The 23,785-nt window shown below is 49.7% G+C and overlaps 1 protein-coding gene across 1 annotated transcript; it reads left to right on the forward strand.

Moving 5' to 3' along the window:
- Positions 1-1,014: 1,014 nt before the first annotated feature.
- TRAF6 (TNF receptor associated factor 6) lies at positions 1,015-22,865 on the forward strand. The gene is made up of 7 exons (XM_066583484.1): positions 1,015-1,113; positions 8,527-8,860; positions 13,591-13,741; positions 14,148-14,306; positions 14,923-14,994; positions 16,884-16,961; positions 21,688-22,865. The coding sequence occupies exons 2-7, from the start codon at positions 8,559-8,561 to the stop codon at positions 22,591-22,593; spliced, it is 1,668 nt and encodes a 555-aa protein (XP_066439581.1). The 5' UTR covers positions 1,015-1,113; positions 8,527-8,558; the 3' UTR covers positions 22,594-22,865.
- Positions 22,866-23,785: the final 920 nt, after the last annotated feature.

The following is a 23,785-nucleotide window of genomic DNA, read 5'->3' on the forward strand; positions in this document are numbered from 1 at the left end:
ACGCATCGCATCTTGGCAACATGCGATTTTCATGAAAATCGCAGGTTGTTTCAATAGGAAGGATGGAAAAATCGTATCACACTTGCAGGAAAAATCGCATTTCCACGCCACTCTGAGGCACTTTTTTTTAACGGCCATAAGAAACAGAATGGCCTGCATGGGGTCGGGGGTCACGCCCTTCAGCTAAGCCCCGCCCACTATAGAAAAGTGCGGCTGGTGCAAAAAAAAGGCGACTTTTTTACGCTGAAATTCTGACGTGCGACCGTTAATAAATCCCCCCAATGTCTGTAATAGAGAACACCTTCCACATGAAAGTCGCCATACGGAATGAACACAAGAAGGGCTGTAGGCGCCATAGTAACCCCTGCCGTGGGTGAGAAGGGGGTTCCCGCCATTGGGAGGACAGTTGTGTCCTATGAATGTCGCGGTCTCAGCCAGCTGTGACTGAAAGCCTCTGGCTGCAATAGCGCCCATCCCCTCTGCTGGCCCCTTACACGCCGCGAGCGATGTTCAGCATGTAAAGGGTTCATATTTTTTTTTAAATGTGGTTTTCCATCAGATTTGGCAACACTTGTGCAATGGAAAACTAGAACACTTGCCCATAGCAACCATCAGTTGCCCCATAGCAACCAACCAGCTCTTATTTCACCATGGAAAATAAAAGCAGCCATCTGATTGGAGGAGCTATCATAGCAACCAATCACATTATGGCTTTCATTTCCCATAGGACCTCTAAAAAGCGAGAGCTGGAATCTGATTGGTTCCTAAGGGCAACTGCTCCAAACAGAAAGCGGCAATGAGAAATGAGAGCTGGAAGCTGATTGGTTGCTATGGGCAACCGCCCAATCGTAAACCTCCGAAATCTAATCCCACTTCTCTCATGAGGCCATCAGTCTTCTCCCCCGCTCACACCCGCCGCCCCTCTTCTTTCCAGCCCAGCACGCTCCAGCCCACGTGATTTCACAGGTCACATGACCTCGTTTTTTAAAATTATCCCTGTCACATGATACTCGTCGGGTCACGTGGTACAGCTCGTCAGACTGGAGGTGTTACCACAGAGAAAAGGAAGTCGCTGCTGAGAGTGAAACCGGGAGCGGGACGAGGACACAGCCGGTAGGTGACGGGGGAGGCTGTGCGGGCGGCGGGCACTCGGTCATGGCGACTCTTGCTGTGAAGAAGCTGCTCTGACATTATCGACAGCAGCGGCCGTAAATGAAGGACGAGTCGTCAGAGGGGTTTCCCCGACGCATATATTGCTGGTTCACCCCCCGCTGATCCTGAGAATGGTATCGCCCGCTACCAGTAGGCCCCCGGGTTGTAGGAGGCTCCGTGACCCCGCAGAGTGGGGACCCCCTGATACTGACTGCTCCAGGTCCAGCAGCCGGTACGCCCCCTGTAACGGCCGGGGGACATGAGGGGGACGTCTCTGCCACAGTTTGTTGTGTTTGGGGGGGGAAAAAAGTTGCAAAACTTTTTTTAACCCCAAGTTTTTCTCTCGGCTTCTCTAGAAGTAAGTTTTGTGACTTTTGGCAGTTTATCTGCGACTTAAATGACACTGGGGTGTGGCTTGTTGGGGGGCGTGGTCAGCTGGACCGCCGAATAAATGTATAATTTGCGCCGGGAAGTGACGTAAACTTATACCAAAAATGTGCGCGGTGGCGGCCCCGGCGGGCGCTGCATGTAGGCGCTTAATATGAAGAGGTGAGTGCGGGGGGAATATTAAAGGGGTCCTCCAGGCAGCGCCGCGGTTGGAGAAGAAGCCGCAGCTCGGACCCCCAGGTAGCGGCCGGCGCTTGTCATTGTAGCTACGGTTCCCAGTAAAATCGCTGTGACCCCAGGCTGCAGTTACAAGCGTCAGCCACTCCGTGGGGGGGCAGTGCAGCCGCTTTCGCTCCGGACGTGCTGCATCCTTAAGGGTGCGCTCACACGGGCGATACCAGGTCGAGGAAATCCGACTATTGCGCTTGTAGACCTGCGGTTGTGGCGCGTCTTCTGAGAAAAGCGAATCAAGAACAAGTGATGAAAAAAAAATCCAGTGTTGCTCTGATAGTTAACACCGTAAAAACCGTATGGCGCTTCCGTGCGCGGTGAGTAAAAGCGTATGGCGCTTCCGTGCGCGGTGAGTAAAAGCGTATGGCGCTTCCGTGCGCGGTGAGTAAAAGCGTATGGCGCTTCCGTGCGCGGTGAGTAAAAGCGTATGGCGCTCCCGTGCGCGGTGAGTAAAAGCGTATGGCGCTCCCGTGCGCGGTGAGTAAAACCGTATGGCGCTCCCGTGCGCGGTGAGTAAAACCGTATGGCGCTTCCGTGCGCGGTGAGTAAAACCGTATGGCGCTTCCGTGCGCGGTGAGTAAAACCGTATGGTGCTTCCGTGCGCGGTGAGTCAGTGCGACGCGATTCCTCTCTGTAGGATTACACGAGCGATTCTTGAACAGAATCGCCCAAAAATAGGGCGTGCTGCGATTCTTCGGTTGTGGACTCTCACCCCCCCCATCTTATTGGTGATCTGTAGGGTCATCAGTAGGTGATTGGTGGCGGTCTGCCACACTGATTCCCCGCTGTCACTATGGAAGTGCTGGCAGCACGTGGCGCTGACGGTACCGCAGCAGGTTGGTATTGCAGATGCAGCTACCACTCACTTCGATGCAGTAGCAACCCGGGCCGCTGCGCCGTGGTCAGTGCGATCTGGGAGGGGAGGAGAGCATAGTGTCTTTTGACATGTTTGAAGGCCATCTGTCACCTAAATGTGTCCCCCTCCCCCGATACGCAGGTATGGTGACATCACTGGCCTGAGGAGAGGTCGTGGCGCTCGCCTGAACTCAGCGGATAGGTCACCGCAGAGAACTCTCAGTTCTCTCCCCGGCGGCGGAATATTGCTAGCGTGGACAGGGGGCCTTATATTCGGAGCGTGTTCATTTTTTGCGCAAATTCCGCACTGCCGGCCTCCACTGGAGACAATAGCTGCGAGGATGGCGTTTAATATTGTGTGTGAGCAGCTGGAACGCTCACATGGTAATAGAGAATGCCGGCGGGGGAGGGGTGGGGGGCGGTCTTTCCCGTGGCCAATACGCTTTGTGTGGCGTAGATCCTCGCGGAAATTCGTACACGATCATTGACTTATTGCTTTTTGCAAAGGATCGCAGTCTTCTGCTGTGGATGTCGCATGTGTGAGCGCCGCCTCAGCCGCAGAAACCCCCGCAAAGTTGTGCTCACATCTCAGCGACCACGGCGATACGAGACCGCCGCTGAGCCGCGTTGTTCCCATTACACAAATCACATGGCGCCTTACGGTCATTGCGGCTCCCGAATTACAGAACAGTGCAGCTCCCTGTGTTCTAGTGTTTTCGTTAACTCACATTGACTTCTATGGGAGTTACGGAATTGGCGCGGCGCAGGGAGCTTAGCTATTTCCGTCCCCCCGGTTGCCGCTTTGAGGGTAGCGGGGGCTTTGGCTGCTGCCCCCACATATGACACGTGGGCTTCAGTGCAGGTTTCGCCTCGTGTGAACGGACTCATGCGGTATGTTGGCACGGCGGGCACCGTGTGTGAATTTACCTGTCAACGGGCAAAATCTGCGTGCAGAAATAGACGCGATCGTACACGGATCCGTGGGAAGAACCGGCGTGTCGCTACTTTACACGGATCTGCATGGAAACGCCCCAGAAATTCGTCCTACGAGGCCGGCGCTCGGCATGCGAGTTCAGCGTTTAGTTCCACAGAAACTGGCGATCTCGCCATGCGTAATACGCGCCCATATAGAGCGCGCCGCGATCTTTATTACATGTGTAGCAGCAGCACGGGAGTCTGTGGCAGACTGGCGCAGCGTATTCCGAGCGCAAAACCCGTAGACGGATTACGCTGTAACCGTACTCTTATGTGAAGGAGCCCTAAAGCGCCGTCTGTCCTGCTCCCGCACGTCCGTGGGGATGGCGGTGACTGACGGCTTGGAGATCTCCGTAGGACGCCCTGCGGGCTGGTAGTCGCAGCCTGGAATGCTGGGAATGTTCTTCCTGATGTCCTAGTGGAAAAGGAGAACAATCGTGGAATTTCCTGCAGTCCGTCCGGCTGATGTCATCCTCCGATCCTCGACTGATCCGCAACCTGCGTCTCCCCAGCTGCTGGGGAACTAGAAGTAGCAGCATGCCACGGCAGGTGTGTTCACACAGCGCAATTCTGCCATCAGATCGGCTTTTAGCGTAGATCCGCATGAGGATTTAGCCGGGCAGAACTTGTGCGCAGAAATTCTGCTGCGTTTCCTGTCCAGAAGTCATGTCCTTTCTTCAGTCGGAAATCTCCGTCTCTGCGGCGGATTCTGCACGCAGATTTTTCCGCTCACGGGGTACGGCCGCGGGCGGATCCGTTGCAGAAACGTGCGCTTTTTAACACTATTTTTAGAGGCGGAATTCGTACATAAATGTCACTAGTGAATTCCACTTTATGAAGAAACGCCACTATGACTGTTGTGGCATGCTGGGACTTGTAGTTCTGCAGCAGCTGAGGAGCCACAAGTTGCAGACTTTAGGCTGGGTTCACGCAGGGCGGATCTGTTGTGGTTTTGCTGCGTTTTTTCCGTTGCAGCTTCTGCGGCAAAACCGCCTCAAAGGTTATTTTTGTCTTGCAGATTTTCTTGCGGAAAAATCCGCAGCGCTTTTTTACTTTTTGGTGCGGATTTGGCTGCGTCCGCAGAGGTCTAGGGACAAAAGCGCTGCGGAGAAGACAGAAGAATGGACATGCTGCGTCTTGAAAAACCGCGTCGCAGTTGTATTTCCGTACTGCGGCTGTGCGGGGAAAATCCATCCTGTGAGAACAGCTCTTTGCCCAAACACATTTGTACTGCAAACGCAGCGGTTTTGCCGCAGTGCGGATATGCAACGGCAAACTGCGGCAAAACCGCAGCAAACCCACCCCGTGTGACCCCCCAGCCTTAACGTGTGACTGCGCTTTCTAAAAACTTTAAATATGTCATTGGGACTTTTCAAGAGTTTTGATCTCTGGGGCCGCCGAGACCCCCACTAATGGCTAGAAGGAGCCAGCTGAACCGCTCCGAGACCCCCACTAATGGCTAGAAGGAGCCAGCTGAACCGCTCCGAGACCCCCACTAATGGCTAGAAGGAGCCAGCTGAACCGCTCCGAGACCCCCACTAATGGCTAGAAGGAGCCAGCTGAACCGCTCCGAGACCCCCACTAATGGCTAGAAGGAGCCAGCTGAACCGCTCCGAGACCCCCACTAATGGCTAGAAGGAGCCAGCTGAACCGCTCCGAGACCCCCACTAATGGCTAGAAGGAGCCAGCTGAACCGCTCCGAGACCCCCACTAATGGCTAGATGGAGCCAGCTGAACCGCTCCGAGACCCCCACTAATGGCTAGATGGAGCCAGCTGAACCGCTCCGAGACCCCCACTAATGGCTAGAAGGAGCCAGCTGAACCGCTCCGAGACCCCCATTAATGGCTAGAAGGAGCCAGCTGAACCGCTCCGAGACCCCCACTAATGGCTAGAAGGAGCCAGCTGAACCGCTCCGAGACCCCCACTAATGGCTAGAAGGAGCCAGCTGAACCGCTCCGAGACCCCCACTAATGGCTAGAAGGAGCCAGCTGAACCGCTCCGAGACCCCCACTAATGGCTAGAAGGAGCCAGCTGAACCGCTCCGAGACCCCCACTAATGGCTAGATGGAGCCAGCTGAACCGCTCCGAGACCCCCACTAATGGCTAGATGGAGCCAGCTGAACCGCGCCGAGACCCCCACTAATGGCTAGAAGGAGCCAGCTGAACCGCTCCGAGACCCCCACTAATGGCTAGAAGGAGCCAGCTGAACCGCTCCGAGACCCCCACTAATGGCTAGAAGGAGCCAGCTGAACCGCTCCGAGACCCCCACTAATGGCTAGAAGGAGCCAGCTGAACCGCTCCGAGACCCCCACTAATGGCTAGATGGAGCCAGCTGAACCGCTCCGAGACCCCCACTAATGGCTAGATGGAGCCAGCTGAACCGCTCCGAGACCCCCACTAATGGCTAGAAGGAGCCAGCTGAACCGCTCCGAGACCCCCATTAATGGCTAGAAGGAGCCAGCTGAACCGCTCCGAGACCCCCACTAATGGCTAGAAGGAGCCAGCTGAACCGCTCCGAGACCCCCACTAATGGCTAGAAGGAGCCAGCTGAACCGCTCCGAGACCCCCACTAATGGCTAGAAGGAGCCAGCTGAACCGCTCCGAGACCCCCACTAATGGCTAGAAGGAGCCAGCTGAACCGCTCCGAGACCCCCACTAATGGCTAGATGGAGCCAGCTGAACCGCTCCGAGACCCCCACTAATGGCTAGATGGAGCCAGCTGAACCGCTCCGAGACCCCCACTAATGGCTAGAAGGAGCCAGCTGAACCGCTCCGAGACCCCCATTAATGGCTAGAAGGAGCCAGCTGAACCGCTCCGAGACCCCCACTAATGGCTAGAAGGAGCCAGCTGAACCGCTCCGAGACCCCCACTAATGGCTAGAAGGAGCCAGCTGAACCGCTCCGAGACCCCCACTAATGGCTAGATGGAGCCAGCTGAACCGCTCCGAGACCCCCACTAATGGCTAGAAGGAGCCGGCTGAACCGCTCGGTGGTCCGCCACTGCCCGCTAGCTTTAGATCTGCTCAATAAAAGCTCTATGGGGCCCATCTTCCTCTAGTAAGCAGTGAGCGCCCCCAGACCAGCGCTTCAGCTTTGGGGTCTCTGCTTCCAGACCTCCAGCGCTGAAAACTTTTCATGATGATGATGGCCCCAATGACTCCTGACTGATTGCACTGACACGAGCGAGGTCTGTCAGGGTAAAATAAGGTACCAGAACCCAGGCAGAAAGGAGGACGGCAACCATGGGAGCAAATCTGCCCTCCTGACTGGATGGCTTGCTACAATGTATCATTATAGAGCTCAGCTGGATGCAACTGTAGCAAACCCAGCTGTGAGAAGTCTAAGGGGCTCCTTCACAGGGCTGTATTCGGCATGCGAGTTTTGCACTCTGCCATAGGCCTCCTGCACACAGGCGGAAATTTCGCTGCGGGATTCCCCGCAGAATTTCTGCCCCTACACGCCTGCATAGGATTGCATTACAACACGCAGACGGCCGCGCAGAAAACCAATCGCGGCATGCTCTACTTCTGTGCAGGTCTCGCAGAGCCCCGCACAGGGATGTCACTCCCCGGCTGCCTGCTCCAGTCTGCACGTGCGCCGGCAGCCGGCACATGAAAGATCCGGGGCCGCGGGAGCAGGTGAGTGCCGCGCTGCTCTCTGCAGGGGCTCGGGTCCCGCTGAGAGAATCCTCACAGCGGGATCCGACCCGGCCGTCTGCAGGCGGCCATAGCCTCCCATTCTGCTGATCACGCACATTGCGAGACGCACACACGCAATAAAGATCGCAGCGTGTTCTATCTTGGCGTGTATCACACGTCCATATATGCCAAGATGGTGCATAGCGATCAGAGGCCCGCAGCATGGGCGCGATGTCAGTGTGACTGTCACATGCGGGCGGCACGCAGCGAATTACACTTGTGTGCAGCCCACCTGACGCTGGGGTCACAGTTGCGCTGTACTCTCCATCCGATGGACCAAACAACTGTAAAACTAGAAGTGCCAGATCCAAATGGCGCCAGACAGACCCCATACGCTAGAAGGATGCCCTCCGGCTTCCGCAGCGCCCTCCACTATTTTACTAGAAAGCACAGAATGCTGCGCCATTCTTTCAGGCATTTTGTGCCAGAGGCTCCAAACGGTGCCCGCGTGCAGATGTGAACGGGGGCTAAAGTCTCACCTGCGCCACTCACAGGGCAGAACCGTCTGCGATGCCATCATTGTGCCGGCGACAGACGAGCGTACTTCGGCCGCGGTTATGCATCTGTGAAGCTGGACTGTGGTATTCTCAATATGATGTATTCTGATGATGCGCAGAGTTGGGGGTCCGGAGACGGCGGTCAGGCTGGGACGCCCGTCCGCTCGGATGTTACCAACCTAAGCCAATACGAGCCATCACAGGTCCAGTGGTAATGGAGGCCGTGGCACCAGATAGAACAGGTCTGGACAGGTTTTCGGCCCCCCGGATGTGATCCAGAATGTTTCTATTCACTGACAGTAAGCAGACATCTTGATGAACTGATACAAAATATCGCAGGAAGGTGCGTTACTTTTTTGGCTCTTTTTCCATTGATATCTATGGAGGTCTGATTGTACCGGCTACAAAAACTGGCTCTATTCCTGAGCTGCAACACTGGACACACGGGGGCGCTATTTCCAGGGTGAAAAAAGAAAATGCATTTGAGCGTTCTTGCATGATTATTGGGCCTTAAAGCAACCCTCAGGGATGGGGGTGGGCTCGCTGGTCGGCTGCACGTCTTCCCCTGTAGATGGCGTCGTGCAGCCGGTCTGCCGGCTCTGAGGATGAACACAATTGTGTGAAGGCCCAGTATTTGGCCGCTGATCTCGCCAGTTGGTGCCCATCTACTGAAGCCAACGGGTCTGCGTAGAAGGGTCTTTACTCATTCACTGTCTTTCTTCCCCACTAGATGGTGCTGCGGCCCCCAGGAGCCTCGTTGCTATGAGTCTCGTGAACTCCGGAGCCAGCATGGAGGCGTGGGACTCGGATGACGCTTGCTGCGGAGCCATGGCCAGTGCTTGCGCATTAAACACTAAGGAGGATGTCACCAGCCCCTCTGTGGAGACCCCCGGGGGAAACCCCTCCAGCCTGAGCATGGAGGAGACGCAGGGATACGATGTGGAGTTTGACCCCCCGCTGGAGAGCAAGTACGAGTGTCCCATCTGCCTGATGGCACTACGGGAGCCGCTGCAGACCCCCTGCGGGCACCGCTTCTGTAAAGCCTGCATCTTGAAGTCTATAAGGTGAGTCGTGCGCTCGTCTCCAGCCGCTCTGCGCCAACTCCATGCTGACGGTTTCCACTAGTGGCGAGATTAAGATAATTTTCCAAGCTGGTGGTAGGTGACACCGATGACATCACATCACCACAGCCCGACGCTCGGAGGGGAGCTCACAAAATACAAGGGGCATTTTGGGCTCTTTGTCTTTCTTGGCTTCTTGCGCTATGTTCTTGTGCTTTGGCGCACTTTGCATTTGTGTTGGGGTTATCCAGCCCCCCCAAAGGTTTGACACTCACTTAGGGTTGTTGGGGAGGGGGGGGGGGGTGGTAAGGTGAATGTACTGCACACGGGACACCCGCACACCCACTCGCCATGAGACATCAAGGATGTAACCTCACCTCTCCGCTGCAGCAACCGCCACAGAAAAATGTCTGTCCCCAACAAAGCCTTATTAGAGAAGTTGTTTTCTTGATATATGTGCTGTTACGGGGCACTGAGTACATGGATGGGGCCATGGAAGAGCTGAGCCCCATGACACCAGTGTAAGCGCACCTTGTCTGCTCAGCCGCTGCAGCATTAAGGTTTTTTCCCATGTAAACACTTATACTTTGGGCTAACGATCATTTTTGCAATACAGTTTAAATACAAACGTTGCACCGTTTGTCTTCTGCAGCTTGTATGTATCTCTGTATACAGAAACTGCAGTCTGCATCTCCGTAGGATCTGTCAGTGTGGCTGGACTGACTGATTTATTTCCCTCTGATCTGAATGTTATCGGTGAATTTATGACCTAAACTAAAGGCCCATTTAGACACGATTATCGCTCAACATTGGTTCCAAAGCCATCTTTTGAGCGATAATCGTTGTGTCTAAGCGCGCGGCCGTCGTGCACCATTGTGCATTCGTTCATTGCTCATTTCTAGCAAGCTAGAAATCACTGATGACTATTATCAGCGCCGCACTCTGATTTTCTCAGTGGGCGGCGCTGATAGCATTCTTTCAGCTGGTATCCTGCTGGGACTTCTCTGCAGGATACCAGCTGAAGGCTCCAAGAACAAAGCAGCTGTTTGCATATACATAGCAGCTGCTGTTCTCAGTTATCAGCGGTGTCCCACTCCGCCTGCATAACTCTAAGTTATGCAAAGATGATCGCTCAACACTGTTACTCAAACTGTCGTCTGGGCGATCCTCTTTCGGTGTAAATGGGGCTTAAGCTAAACTTTGTTATAGTCGTAAATTAGTTGACAAGAGCGTGCGGGAGAGGAGAGACCAGAGGGGAGCGGAGCCGCGAGTCCAGCCTCACTAACGGATGTCCTGCTTTACACCCGGGTGCGTGTATTTGTGCGCACGAGGCCTGCATTTATTATGTATGAACCTTGTGTTTTTGCGCTGTATACATCTATATGTACATAGAATATATATATATTCTCCCAGCCACTAAAATGGATCATTGGCCGGAGTGCAAGATGTGTGTTATTGTGAAATTACGCAGAGTTCCTTGCGTTTCACCGTACGGCGTGCGCAGTTTGCACATCCCAATTGACTTCTATGGGGACTTTAGGACAATAGGTGATTAGTTTTCTGCACATAAGCGGTGTGCGGGCTAATTACACGGATGTGAGTGGATTCTATTCCCTGCATATTGAGCGCACACATTTTGCGCCTGCGTGAATTCGCCCTTTTTCACGGCCGGCTGATATACGCTATGATCTGATGCACTGGATTCCAATGCATCCGATCACATGGCCGTATTCTCGTCAAGTAAAAGCGCCCGGCCGGCCAATATAGCGCCGGGCGTCTTTACATCGGGCCCAAAAGATAGTCCTGGAACTATCTTTCGAGCCAGAATACTTCGGCCGCTGCATGGGCTGCTATGGAAACCAATGACAGCCGCCAGAGAAGGGAGGTAGGAGGGAGTTTAGTAGTGTGACTGGTAAACCTTCTCCCCTTCGGCTGATTGCAATGGGAGGGGTGGGGGTGGAGCCAAGCGCCACCCCGTCCCGTCTCCTCCCATTGCTTTCTGTGGGGAGCGGGCGGGAGCTTAGCTCCGCCCTCCCTCCTCCCATTGCAAACAGCCAGAGGGGGGGGGAGAGAGGAGTTGAGAAAGCGAGGTTAAGGAAAGACGGGACAATGGCATGGCGGCCTCTGTGTATATGTGCCCGGGCCCATGCAGTCTGACAGGCGCACAATCGTTAGACTTGTTTACTCCTCCGATCATAGCATATATCGGCCGGCCATGAAAACGGCAGCCAATATACGTTTGTGTGAAAGAGCCCTTAGACTGCGGTTTCTGTGTACAGTGATATGTAGAAGCTGCAGAAGACAAACGGGGCAATAGCTTTAATTAAACCCTACTGCAAAAGTGATTTTCAGCCCAAATTGCACGCACTTAAAGGGATTGTCCGGTTGCAGCCCTGCCGTGGTCCCCCGGGTCTGTTGTGACAGCTGATGTCACCGGAAGTCAGGTGCCCGCTGCAATCACCGCTTGGCTGGCCTGGCATCATGGCGCCCAGGATGTGAGCGCTGCAGTAATCCGGCACATAACGGACGGTCTCAACGTCTGCCGCTCTTCTTGCTCAATAGATTCCACTTCGTAGAACTTCTGCGGCCGATTAGGCTGATGGGAGCACAAAACCGCAGAGTGGAAGCGTTGGCGATGCCGCTCGCCCCCGTCCGCTCTCGCCGCCTTCTCTGGGTGCGGTTTTTAGTAGAATTGGCAGGGATTCACAGGAAGTGAGTAGGAAACGGGTCTTGTAACACTACGCCGCTGAAGCTGCCCCCTCGGCAGAGGAAGCAGGTGAACAAGCCCCCCGCGGCCGTGCCCTCACCTATTTCCATGAGCGCGTCCTTCCTCTGCCCGGCGCAGCCTCCCTCGTCCTGTTTGCATCACATGTCGGCCGTCCCTCCGTTAGTCTTTGTTGTTGCAGGGGAGATGATATCCCGTCCGACGCACCCAGGAGGAAATCGGGGGGGGGGCGGCTTCGCCTCTCGGGTCCTTTTTAGTGGCTTTCTATGGATTTAACTCCTCTGCAAGTTTCCAAAAGTTCACAATTTTGTTTTTGCCTCGTTCCTGCATTAATGAGCGAGCTGCACACCTCACGCCATATGAACGCGGCCGGCTTTCAGGCCACCGATGATGGGCTTTACGGTTATCGGGGAAAGGCTGCGGCGTTCATGGAAACGGGAAGCACTTGAAGGGCTCGTTCGCACAGACGTACGCGGTCTCAGCCCGTGAAATACGCAGCACGTATTTACTGCATCTCGCACAAAACGCCGGACGTTTCCATAGACTTTGTGTAAATACATACATATCTTGCGCGTTTGCGAGATCCCATTGTCTGTGCGCCTCATTCACGCAGGCGTATTTATTATATTACACACTGGTTTATGCTGTCCGTATTGCGCACATTATTAATTGAAGATACGCTTGTGTAAATGAGCCCCAAGGGGCACGTCTGTAGAACCCACTGCGAACCAATAGGGTTCATGCTGGTCGTGTTGGCCTCATAAAAATACGCGCAATACGGATCGACCAGGAAAGCTCAGCTGCTGACATTGGCGCGTTCGCCTGCCTCTTGGCTCCCGTTTTGGCTCATTTCTCCATCTGGCCATACATTTACCCTGCAGTGACCCCTTAAGGAGAAATGCAGTACTGCATGTCGCCAGTGCAATGAATGGTTGACCATATAATATGAGCCCAGGTCTGCAGAGCAAGAGCCGCACTGAGCTGCTTTACTGTCTGATTCATAGACGGGGGGGGGGGGCCTGATCTGCGGACCCCCATCCTATGTCTTTATACCCTATGGGGTCCTCCTTCCTTGTTGGGGTTTGTCTTAGTGACACACGGTCAGGATACGACCGTGGGGGCGGAGCATAAAGTGTTTACATTATTAGTGCCCATTTACGTCTGTCGAAGGCGCTGATCTAGCGTGCAATCCTAGATGAAATGGCGCAGCACGCTGTACTGTTGCATCGGCAAAACGTCATCCGGAAGCCGAATGGATCTTATCGTCCAAGGGGTGTGTCTGCACAGTCTGGGTTCGGCGCACGTCGGGCGCAGCGGTTCTTGTACTGTTGTGTGGCTCAAAGGCTAGAGCCGAATAATGGAAGTGACCCTGGAGCCGGAGTGCGAATGGGCTGTGTTTGTCTCACTGCAGGGGGGACTAAAGGGGTACGGCCGGTTCACATGAGCGAATTAAGCACATCCGTTTTTCTTTTTTGTTTGTTTGTTTTTATGGAATGATTAGGAAATCGTTTGCGTAATTTCCTTTAGGCTGGGTTCACACAGGGCGGATTTACCGCGGAAATTCTGCGCGGAATTTCGCCGCAGCAGTGGGAACTGAAACTGAACCACTTCTTTCCATTTGGCGGCTCCTCAGGCGGTTCGGAGAACAAGAGCGCGGCGTTACCGGGCCGCAGAGGCTTATGGGATGCAGACAAGATGGACCATAAATGTCTGATCGCCACAGGTCCGTCCTTTACCACCTGCCAGGGTCTCGAACCGGACCCCACAGCCTATCCTGGTACATGAACCTCTATGGTGGGAATACCCCTGTAAGTGTACATCAATGGGCCGTCTGCAGGGCAGCAGCAGCTCTCCTCTCAGGCCAGCCTGCTTGCTGACTGTTTCCAGGTACCATCCTTGACTTCACGCTGTGTAGATGCTCGTTAAACCTTCAGCTCGTTATCTGCCACCGGTTCACTGGCGTCGTCAGTGAGTTAATAATGTAGTGTGGCATCATTGTGTCTTCCAGGGACGCCGGACCGAAGTGCCCCGTGGACAACGACCTCCTCCTGGAGAACCAGCTCTTCCCGGATAACTTTGCCAAAAGGGAGATTCTTTCCCTAACTGTGAAATGTCCCAGCGAGGACTGCGTGAGCAAGATGGAGCTGAGGAACCTGGAGGTCAGTGAGCGCCGCTCTGCAGGAATGGGACTTTACATGCAGGCAGTCTGCGTGATTGGATGTCAGTCTGTAGTCCCATGGGTTATATTGGGTCCCCGTAATGCTCTTGTGCCCCATTGTGGAGTGTTTTTGTTTTTTGGTTTGTTTTTAATCTCTCCCCCTCCCTCTATGAAGAATCCCATGAGAAAACGCAAAACGCACGAAATAAACCACCAAAAAAACGTGATTTGTTTTATTTTTGGGGGGATTTGGATAAGAAAAGGCTGAAGGACCCCGTGAGTGGACGTTCTTTGACGTGACTTCAGTCGTCCCCCTTCAGTCTATTTGGAGATTCTCAGTGAATGGTAAACCCCCATTAATGTGCCGGTTCGGCCTCACAGACTTTGCGCCGTTTCCTTCTCTGCAGCATCATCTGACGGCCTGCCAGTTTGCCGGCGTGGAGTGTAAGCTGTGCCAGCGCAGCCTGCAGAGGAGCCAGCTGCAGCGCCACATAGAGGAGGAGTGCCCCCGCCGCCTGGTGTCCTGCGACAACTGCCTGAAGGAGATGGCGTACGAGGAGCGGCTGGTACGTCTGCCTGTTATTATAAAGGTCTGGGGGCAGATCCCAAAAGTGGAACAAACTAATCACGGCGGGACACAACATGGGGATTCTCCTTGGTGGTCTTTGAGTCCTTATGTCTTGCCCCACCCCCTCAACGTCTGCACTAACACAATGTATCAGTGTTTCCGCACCGTCTTTCTTGTCCAGTTGCAAACTACTAATGGGCTTATTTGCATGTTGGGCCTTCAATAGCAGATAGGTGGGGCTGTCCCATCCAGGATCCCTGCCAATCAGCTGTTCTCTTGGCCTATACTTGCACTAAGCTGATTTCTGCAGGAAGCGGGGAGCCCAGTGCGGTCGCCAGACTTGCTATTACAGAGCAAGTTCCTATTCACTTCAATGACAACTTAGCCTGTAATACCAAACTTGGCCACTGCAGTAGGAATAGAGCAGTCTGCTTCCTGCTGAAATATGGTGTTTGTGTGCCCAGAAAGTGACTAATCAGTGGAGATTCCAGGCAGCAGACCCCCACTGATCTACTGTTGATGGCCTATCCTGCCGGTAGGTCCCTCAATAGTTTGCCACTGGACTGCCCCTTTAAACGTATCGTTACTGTAACCTTCTACCATTAATACTGCAGGAACATGAACAGACTTGCCCCTTGGCCTACGTGACCTGTGAATACTGCCAGACCGCTCTCGCCCGGAAACAGGTAGGAAAGACGCATCTAACCATTTATGAAGCCTCAAACGCACAAATCGGTCAATTTTAAGTGCAAATTCTGTTTTGGTGATTTTATGCTAATGTGCAAGCAAAGTGCAGGAGCAGCAATCCAGAGCAGATCTGTCAGTGCGAGCTGGAGCGGTCGGATAACAGAAGGCCCATGAGGATCATTACTGCAGGCGGTGGATCTTGGTGCACTTCCCTTATCAGCGTTGCTTACAATAGACTCTTCCCTTTAACTCACACAGAGGAAGTAATCAGATTGAGTGAGAACCCGAGCAATTAACGATAAATTCGTTTGTCATGCATAAAAACTGAACGACGATCGGCATGTGAATCGGCCATTGTATATCTATAAACGACTGCCTGTATACTGTGAGTGGAGGCGGGCGGAGAGGGATGATCCCCGGCCGCTCCATCTCCATTCACTATTGGTGGAACGATCCTCTCTGGGACCAACTGTTGGGTCTCTGCAGCCTACAGGTCATCCTGTGTAATAGCACCCCTATGCTAGCGATCATTGCTGGTTGGGGTATGATGAGCCTGATCTGATCGTTGAGGGTCTGCGCTCTGGGACCCCTGCCGATCGTCATTACAAAGGCTCAAGTGCAAAAGGACCCTTCAGTGATCGTCCAGGCTTCTCAGGGTTTCCTCTCTGCAACTCTTCTCCCTTCTTGTTTCATTGATTGGTGGGGTTCAGACCCCTGCTAGTCAAACACGATGTCTAAGGGTACGTTCACACATCGCGGACTCACTGTAGAATTTCCCGCAGCCCTGCAGCAGCTTCACCCCTTTAATTGAAAGCTTGTAAGCTGCTGCAGGTCTGTCGCAAAAAAGCATCAAAATCTGCATTAACCCCTTCAGTGGCAGGTTTATTACCATGTCATGCCTCACACTTTGACAGGTGGTATTACGGCAGGGAAGTCTCCGTGGCTTGTTGCGCTGAGGATGCAGTAAAAACCCTGGAAGATTTCAGATGGCAGCTCAGTGCTCTGCCTATTTCAGCACTAGAGCTGTCCACGGAAATCTTCCAGTGTTTAACTGCATGATCAGTGCAGCAAGCCCCGGAGATTTTCCTGGCGGGGTTAAATGGTGCGGCTTTTGGCGTAGATCCACAACAAAGTGCGCCGTGTGTGAATGCACCCTGAAGGATGTTTGTAGATGTAGCACCACCTCGCCAATCCCCTGTTGGGATCCCGAGGACTGGAGTTGGGGACCCCTGCCTTAGACTAATGTTCAGTGTGCATCAGGTAGTCAGAGAAGTGGAGCGGCCATCTTTGTTTCTCTAGGTTGAGGGTCCCTCTTAAGTTACTTTTCTTGAATTGGCACCAGGAATTGTGCCCGCAGATTTACCAATCGTCAGGGGCGAGCTTCACATGCAGATCTGAGGCAGACTGGGACCGCCGCACGCCGTGGCCGCAGACGTATGCCACGGCTCTAGAGGTGGAACATGCAACAAAGATTCCACGTTGTGAACAAAACCCTACGGCTCACACAGGCGCATGATGTCTGCGTGTACTGTCTACTCGCATGGTGCGCGGTATGCAGCAGACATGTGACCTGCGTACTATGCCCATTACAGGCTATGGCGGTTTACATTATGCAGTAAAGAGGACCACAAAATGCGATGCGCTGCGTCTGTTCATCACGTGCCTAAAAAGTGCAGGTCTGAATAACTGTAAATCAATGAGCTTTCAGCACTGCGTACGGTATTACGTGCACAAAGTACGCCCGCGTGACCCTAAAGGACATAGGAACAAAAGTCAGAAGACTAATGGAGCATACTATGCTGGAAAGTGAAGATCGCGCAGGCTGCGGATTATACGGTTTTTCTAGTGAGAAAATCTACATAACTTGTTTTGCTGTGTTTTTTATTAGATGGCCGATCACTATGACATGGACTGTTATAAGGCCCCGATACCCTGTACCTACTGCTTCTTCGGGTGCAAAGAAAAGGTAAAACTTACTTTACCAGATTATAACCATCAAAGCACTTTATTTATATTTAAAGCACTTTAAGTTATATTCTTGTACATAGGGGGCAGTATTATAGTAGTTATATTCTTGTACATAGGGGGGCAGTATTATAGTAGTTATATTCTTGTACATAGGGGCAGTATTATAGTAGTTATATTCTTGTACATAGGGGGCAGTATTATAGTAGTTATATTCTTGTACATAGGAGCAGTATTATAGTAGTTATATTCTTGTACATAGGGGGCAGTATTATAGTAGTTATATTACTGTACATAGGAGGCAGTATTATAGTAGTTATATTCTTGTACATAGAGGGCAGTATTATAGTAGTTATATTCTTGTACATAGGGGGCAGTATTATAGTAGTTATATTCTTGTACATAGGAGGCAGTATTATAGTAGTTATATTCTTGTACATAGGGAGCAGTATTATAGTAGTTATATTCTTGTACATAGGAGCAGTATTATAGTAGTTATATTCTTGTACATAGGGCGCAGTATTATTGTAGTTATATTCTTCTACATAGGGGCAGTATTATAGTAGTTATATTCTTGTACATAGGGGGCAGTATTATAGTAGTTATATTCTTGTACATAGGGAGCAGTATTATAGTAGTTATATTCTTGTACATAGGGGGCAGTATTATAGTAGTTATATTCTTGTAGATTGGTGGGCAGTATTATAGTAGTTATATTCTTGTACATAGGGAGCAGTATTATAGTAGTTATATTCTTGTACATAGGAGCAGTATTATAGTAGTTATATTCTTGTACATAGGGCGCAGTATTATTGTAGTTATATTCTTCTACATAGGGGCAGTATTATAGTAGTTATATTCTTGTACATAGGGGGCAGTATTATAGTAGTTATATTCTTGTACATAGGGAGCAGTATTATAGTAGTTATATTCTTGTACATAGGGGGCAGTATTATAGTAGTTATATTCTTGTACATAGGGGACAGTATTATAGTAGTTATATTCTTGTACATAGGGGGCAGTATTATAGTAGTTATATTCTTGTACATAGGGGGCAGTATTATAGTAGTTATATTCTTGTACATAGGGGGCAGTATTATAGTAGTTATATTCTTGTACATAGGGGGCAGTATTATAGTAGTTATATTCTTGTACATAGGGGCAGTATTATAGTAGTTATATTCTTGTACATAGGAGCAGTATTATAGTAGTTATATTCTTGTACATAGGGGGCAGTATTATAGTAGTTATATTCTTGTACATAAGGAGCAGTATTATAGTAGTTATATTCTTGTACATAAGGAGCAGTATTATAGTAGTTATATTCTTGTACATAGGGGGCAGTATTATAGTAGTTATATTCTTGTACATAGGGGGCAGTATTATAGTAGTTATATTCTTGTACATAGGGGGCAGTATTATAGTAGTTATATTCTTGTACATAGGGGGCAGTATTATAGTAGTTATATTCTTGTACATAGGGGGCAGTATTATAGTAGTTATATTCTTGTACATAGGGGGCAGTATTATAGTAGTTATATTCTTGTACATAGGGGGCAGTATTATAGTAGTTACATTCTTGTACATAGGGGGCAGTATTATAGTAGTTATATTCTTGTACATAGGAGGCAGTATTATAGTAGTTATATTCTTGTACATAGGAGGCAGTATTATAGTAGTTATATTCTTGTACATAGGAGCAGTATTATAGTAGTTATATTCTTGTACATAGAGGGCGGTATTATAGTAGTTATATTCTTGTACATAGGGGGCAGTATTATAGTAGTTATATTCTTGTTCATAGGGGGCAGTATTATAGGAGTTATATTCTTGCACATAGGGGGCAGTATTATAGTAGTTATATTCTTGTACATAGGAGCAGTATTATAGTAGGTATATTCTTGTACATAGGAGGCAGTATTATAGTAGTTATATTCTTGTACATAGGGAGCAGTATTATAGTAGTTATATTCTTGTACATAGGAGCAGTATTATAGTAGTTATATTCTTGTACATAAGAGCAGTATTATAGTAGCTATATTCTTGTACATAGGAGGCAGTATTATAGTAGTTACATTCTTGTACATAGGGGGCAGTATTATAGTAGTTATATTCTTGTACATAGGAGGCAGTATTATAGTAGTTATATTCTTGTACATAGGGGGCAGTATTATAGTAGTTATATTCTTGTACATAGGGGGCAGTATTATAGTAGTTATATTCTTGTACATACGGAGCAGTATTATAGTAGTTATATTCTTGTACATACGGAGCAGTATTATAGTAGTTATATTCTTGTACATACGGAGCAGTATTATAGTAGTTATATTCTTGTACATAGGGGGGGCCGTATTATAGTAGTTATATTCTTGTACATAAGGGGCAGTATTATAGTAGTTATATTCTTGTACATAGGGGGGGCCGTATTATAGTAGTTACATTCTTGTACATAGGGGGCAGTATTATAGTAGTTATATTCTTGTACATAGGGGGGGCAGTATTATAGTAGTTACATTCTTGTACATAGGGGGCAGTATTATAGTAGTTATATTCTTGTACATAGGGGGGGCCGTATTATAGTAGTTATATTCTTGTACATAGGGGGCAGTATTATAGTAGTTATATTCTTGTACATAGGGGGCAGTATTATAGTAGTTATATTCTTGTACATACGGAGCAGTATTATAGTAGTTATATTCTTGTACATAGGGGGCAGTATTATAGTAGTTATATTCTTGTACATAGGGGGCAGTATTATAGTAGTTATATTCTTGTACATAGGGGGCAGTATTATAGTAGTTATATTCTTGTACATAGGGGGCAGTATTATAGTAGTTATATTCTTGTACATAGGGGGCAGTATTATAGTAGTTATATTCTTGTACATAGGGGGCAGTATTATAGTAGTTATATTCTTGTACATAGGGGGCAGTATTATAGTAGTTATATTCTTGTACATAGGGGGCAGTATTATAGTAGTTATATTCTTGTACATAGGGGGCAGTATTATAGTAGTTATATTCTTGTACATAGGGGCAGTATTATAGTAGTTATATTCTTGTACATAGGAGCAGTATTATAGTAGTTATATTCTTGTACATAGGGGGCAGTATTATAGTAGTTATATTCTTGTACATAGGAGCAGTATTATAGTAGTTATATTCTTGTACATAAGGAGCAGTATTATAGTAGTTATATTCTTGTACATAGGGGGCAGTATTATAGTAGTTATATTCTTGTACATAGGGGGCAGTATTATAGTAGTTATATTCTTGTACATAGGGGGCAGTATTATAGTAGTTATATTCTTGTACATAGGAGCAGTATTATAGTAGTTATATTCTTGTACATAAGGAGCAGTATTATAGTAGTTATATTCTTGTACATAAGGAGCAGTATTATAGTAGTTATATTCTTGTACATAGGGGGCAGTATTATAATAGTTATATTCTTGTACATAGGGGGCAGTATTATAGTAGTTATATTCTTGTACATAGGGGGCAGTATTATAGTAGTTATATTCTTGTACATAGGGGGCAGTATTATAGTAGTTATATTCTTGTACATAGGAGCAGTATTATAGTAGTTATATTCTTGTACATAAGGAGCAGTATTATAGTAGTTATATTCTTGTACATAAGGAGCAGTATTATAGTAGTTATATTCTTGTACATAAGGAGCAGTATTATAGTAGTTATATTCTTGTACATAGGAGGCAGTATTATAGGGGTTATAGCCTTGCACATAGGGGGCAGTATTATAGGGGTTATAGCCTTGCACATAGGGGGCAGTATTATAGGGGTTATAGCCTTGCACATAGGGGGCAGTATTATAGGGGTTACAGCCTTGCAAATAGGGGGCAGTATTATAGGGGTTACAGCCTTGCACATAGGGGGCAGTATTATAGGGGTTACAGCCTTGCACATAGGGGGCAGTATTATAGGGGTTACAGCCTTGCACATAGGGGGCAGTATTATAGGGGTTACAGCCTTGCACATAGGGGGCAGTATTATAGGGGTTACAGCTTTGCACATAGGGGGCAGTATTATAGGGGTTACAGCCTTGCACATAGGGGGCAGTATTATAGTAGTTATATTCTTGTACATAGGGGGCAGTATTATAGCAGTTATAGCCTTGCACATAGGGGGCAGTATTATAGCGGTTGTAGCCTTGCACATAGGGGGCAGTATTATAGCGGTTGTAGCCTTGCACATAGGGGGCAGTATTATAGCGGTTGTAGCCTTGCACATAGGGGGCAGTATTATAGCGTTGTAGCCTTGCACATAGGGGGCAGTATTATAGCGGTTGTAGCCTTGCACATAGGGGGCAGTATTATAGCGGTTGTAGCCTTGCACATAGGGGGCAGTATTATAGCGGTTGTAGCCTTGCACATAGGGGGCAGTATTATAGCGGTTGTAGCCTTGCACATAGGGGGCAGTATTATAGCGGTTGTAGCCTTGCACATAGGGGTCAGTATTATAGCGGTTGTAGCCTTGCACATAGGGGTCAGTATTATAGCGGTTGTAGCCTTGCACATAGGGGGCAGTATTATAGCGGTTGTAGCCTTGCACATAGGGGGCAGTATTATAGCGGTTGTAGCCTTGCACATAGGGGGCAGTATTATAGCGGTTGTAGCCTTGCACATAGGGGGCAGTATTATAGCGGTTTTAGCCTTGCACATAGGGGGCAGTATTATAATCCAGCTGACTTTGTCCTCCTTCTGACAGATGCAGAGGAACGAACTTGCTCGGCACTTGCAGGAGTTCACCCAGGCTCACATGCGAATGATGGCACAAACCCTGAGAAGCTTTAGCAGTTCCTTCCCACCGACCTCCAACATGGCCAGCGGGTCACTTGATCCTAACCAGTTTGAACCTGCCCCTTCTTATCCTGTGCCACCCTCCATGTCCTCCCCGCATGACTCTAGCCAGCAAGTTCAGAGCATGAAGGAGACCATTGAACAACTGGAGGCTCGTCTGGTGATTCAGGACCATCAGATCCGTGAGCTCATTGCTAAAATGGAAACCCAAACGGCCGTTGTGACAGACTTGAAGCACACAGTCCGTGCCTTGGAGGATAAGCTGGTGGAGGTGGAAGCGCAGCAGTACAATGGTGTCTTCGTCTGGAAGATCAGCAACTTCAGCGCTCACCTGAGGAGCCAGGAGGAGGAGAGGCCGGTGGTCATCCATAGCCCTGGATTTTACACCGGAAAACCAGGTTATAAGCTCTGCCTTCGGATGCACCTGCAGTCGCCCAGCGCACCGCGCTGCGCCAACTACATCTCTCTCTTCGTGCACACCATGCAGGGCGAATATGACAACCTCCTCCATTGGCCTTTTCAGGGAACGATCCGTCTCTCCATCTTGGACCAATCGGAATGCTCCAACATTCAGGACCAGGAGGAAATTATGGACACTAAACCAGACTTGTTGGCCTTCCAGAGGCCCACCTTGCCCCGCAACCCAAAGGGCTTTGGTTACGTCACCTTTATGCCCATCCAGGCCTTAAGACAGAGGATGTTCATTAAAAACGATACGTTGCTCGTGCGTTGTGTCGTCACCACCCAAGGAGAGCTTAACAGCCCGCGGCGAGAGGGATTCCACCCACGCAACAGCGACGGGGCGACCTTATAGTCCAACGTTTGGAGATGCAAAGCTTGACTCTAATGAAATGTTCTCGGTGATGGACAAGGGGCTTCAGCCGCGCTCTTTCCTTTTTAATACTATGCAACGTTTGGAGACGTGCCGGTGGCAAGATTGTGTATTTTTACTTGTACTGATTCTGTTGTTTTACGAGGGACTCGTCTGCAGTTTCTGGGGTAAAAACAGTTTTCAGAGACTATATGGCACTGATTTTAGTCTTCCAGATATGAATAAAATCCAGCCATGTACTGGACCAAACCATTTATCCATGGAGGATTCTTGATTTTGTAAGTTTCGGTCTTCGATGATCAGTGGTTTCCAACCAAGGTTGAGAACTACAACTCCCATCAAGCTCTGCTTCACAAGCTACTGGTTGGAGACGGCTCTGTAGTTCTGTAAATGCCATTTCAGCCAGGGAGGGGATGCCTTGGATTATTTTCCCATAACATCATGGAAAGGGGAAAGTAGGTCTTGAAGGTTGACCCTAAAGGGGTTGTCTGGGGCGCTTACTATCGACTTGTCTTGGGCTAGGCCGTGAGTAGTTGAGCAATGGCACTCTGCCACTCGCCAACTTCACCAATCAGTTGATTCCTGAGCTGCCGTTGGTGTGGTTAGCGCTGTCCATGTTGCAGTGACCTGGTTTGGTAGTGCAAGCTCGGCTTCTATTGAATTCAATACCTGCAGAACCACGTGGCGGCGGCGCTCCTACACAGTTAATATCTGAATGAAGTTACATAACTCTTGAAGATACGAACTACATGCATTACAAGGTTCTTGGCACATAGTTCGATCAAAGCATATGGGCCAGTCATGCATCCAGGTGGCCATGCTTACTGCAGGTCCAACACAACAGTTACTTGTCTTTTGGGTCTGAGCCTCCAAGTGATTCAGGGTGTTAGGATACCAGGCTGTATGGTCTAATTACAATGACTTGGGAAAGATGGCTGTCCTAGCTTTTGTAGCAGGACCTCTTTAGGTCTGATCCTTCGAATGAAACCAGGAGAAGTAGGATACCAAGCAATGTAGTCTAATTACAAAGGCTGGGGCCGATGGGTTAAAGGAGTGCATGACACAAGTGGAGGCAGCCATTGCTCCACAAATGCAGCGAAAATGCAAGGTCTGCACAATCAACAACCACATTGAATGCATAGGTGCATGTAAGCCATGGCTGCGACCATACGGT

The sequence above is a fragment of the Eleutherodactylus coqui genome, chromosome 11 (genome assembly GCF_035609145.1).
Source record: "Eleutherodactylus coqui strain aEleCoq1 chromosome 11, aEleCoq1.hap1, whole genome shotgun sequence".
Classification (NCBI taxonomy): Eukaryota; Metazoa; Chordata; class Amphibia; order Anura; family Eleutherodactylidae; genus Eleutherodactylus; species Eleutherodactylus coqui.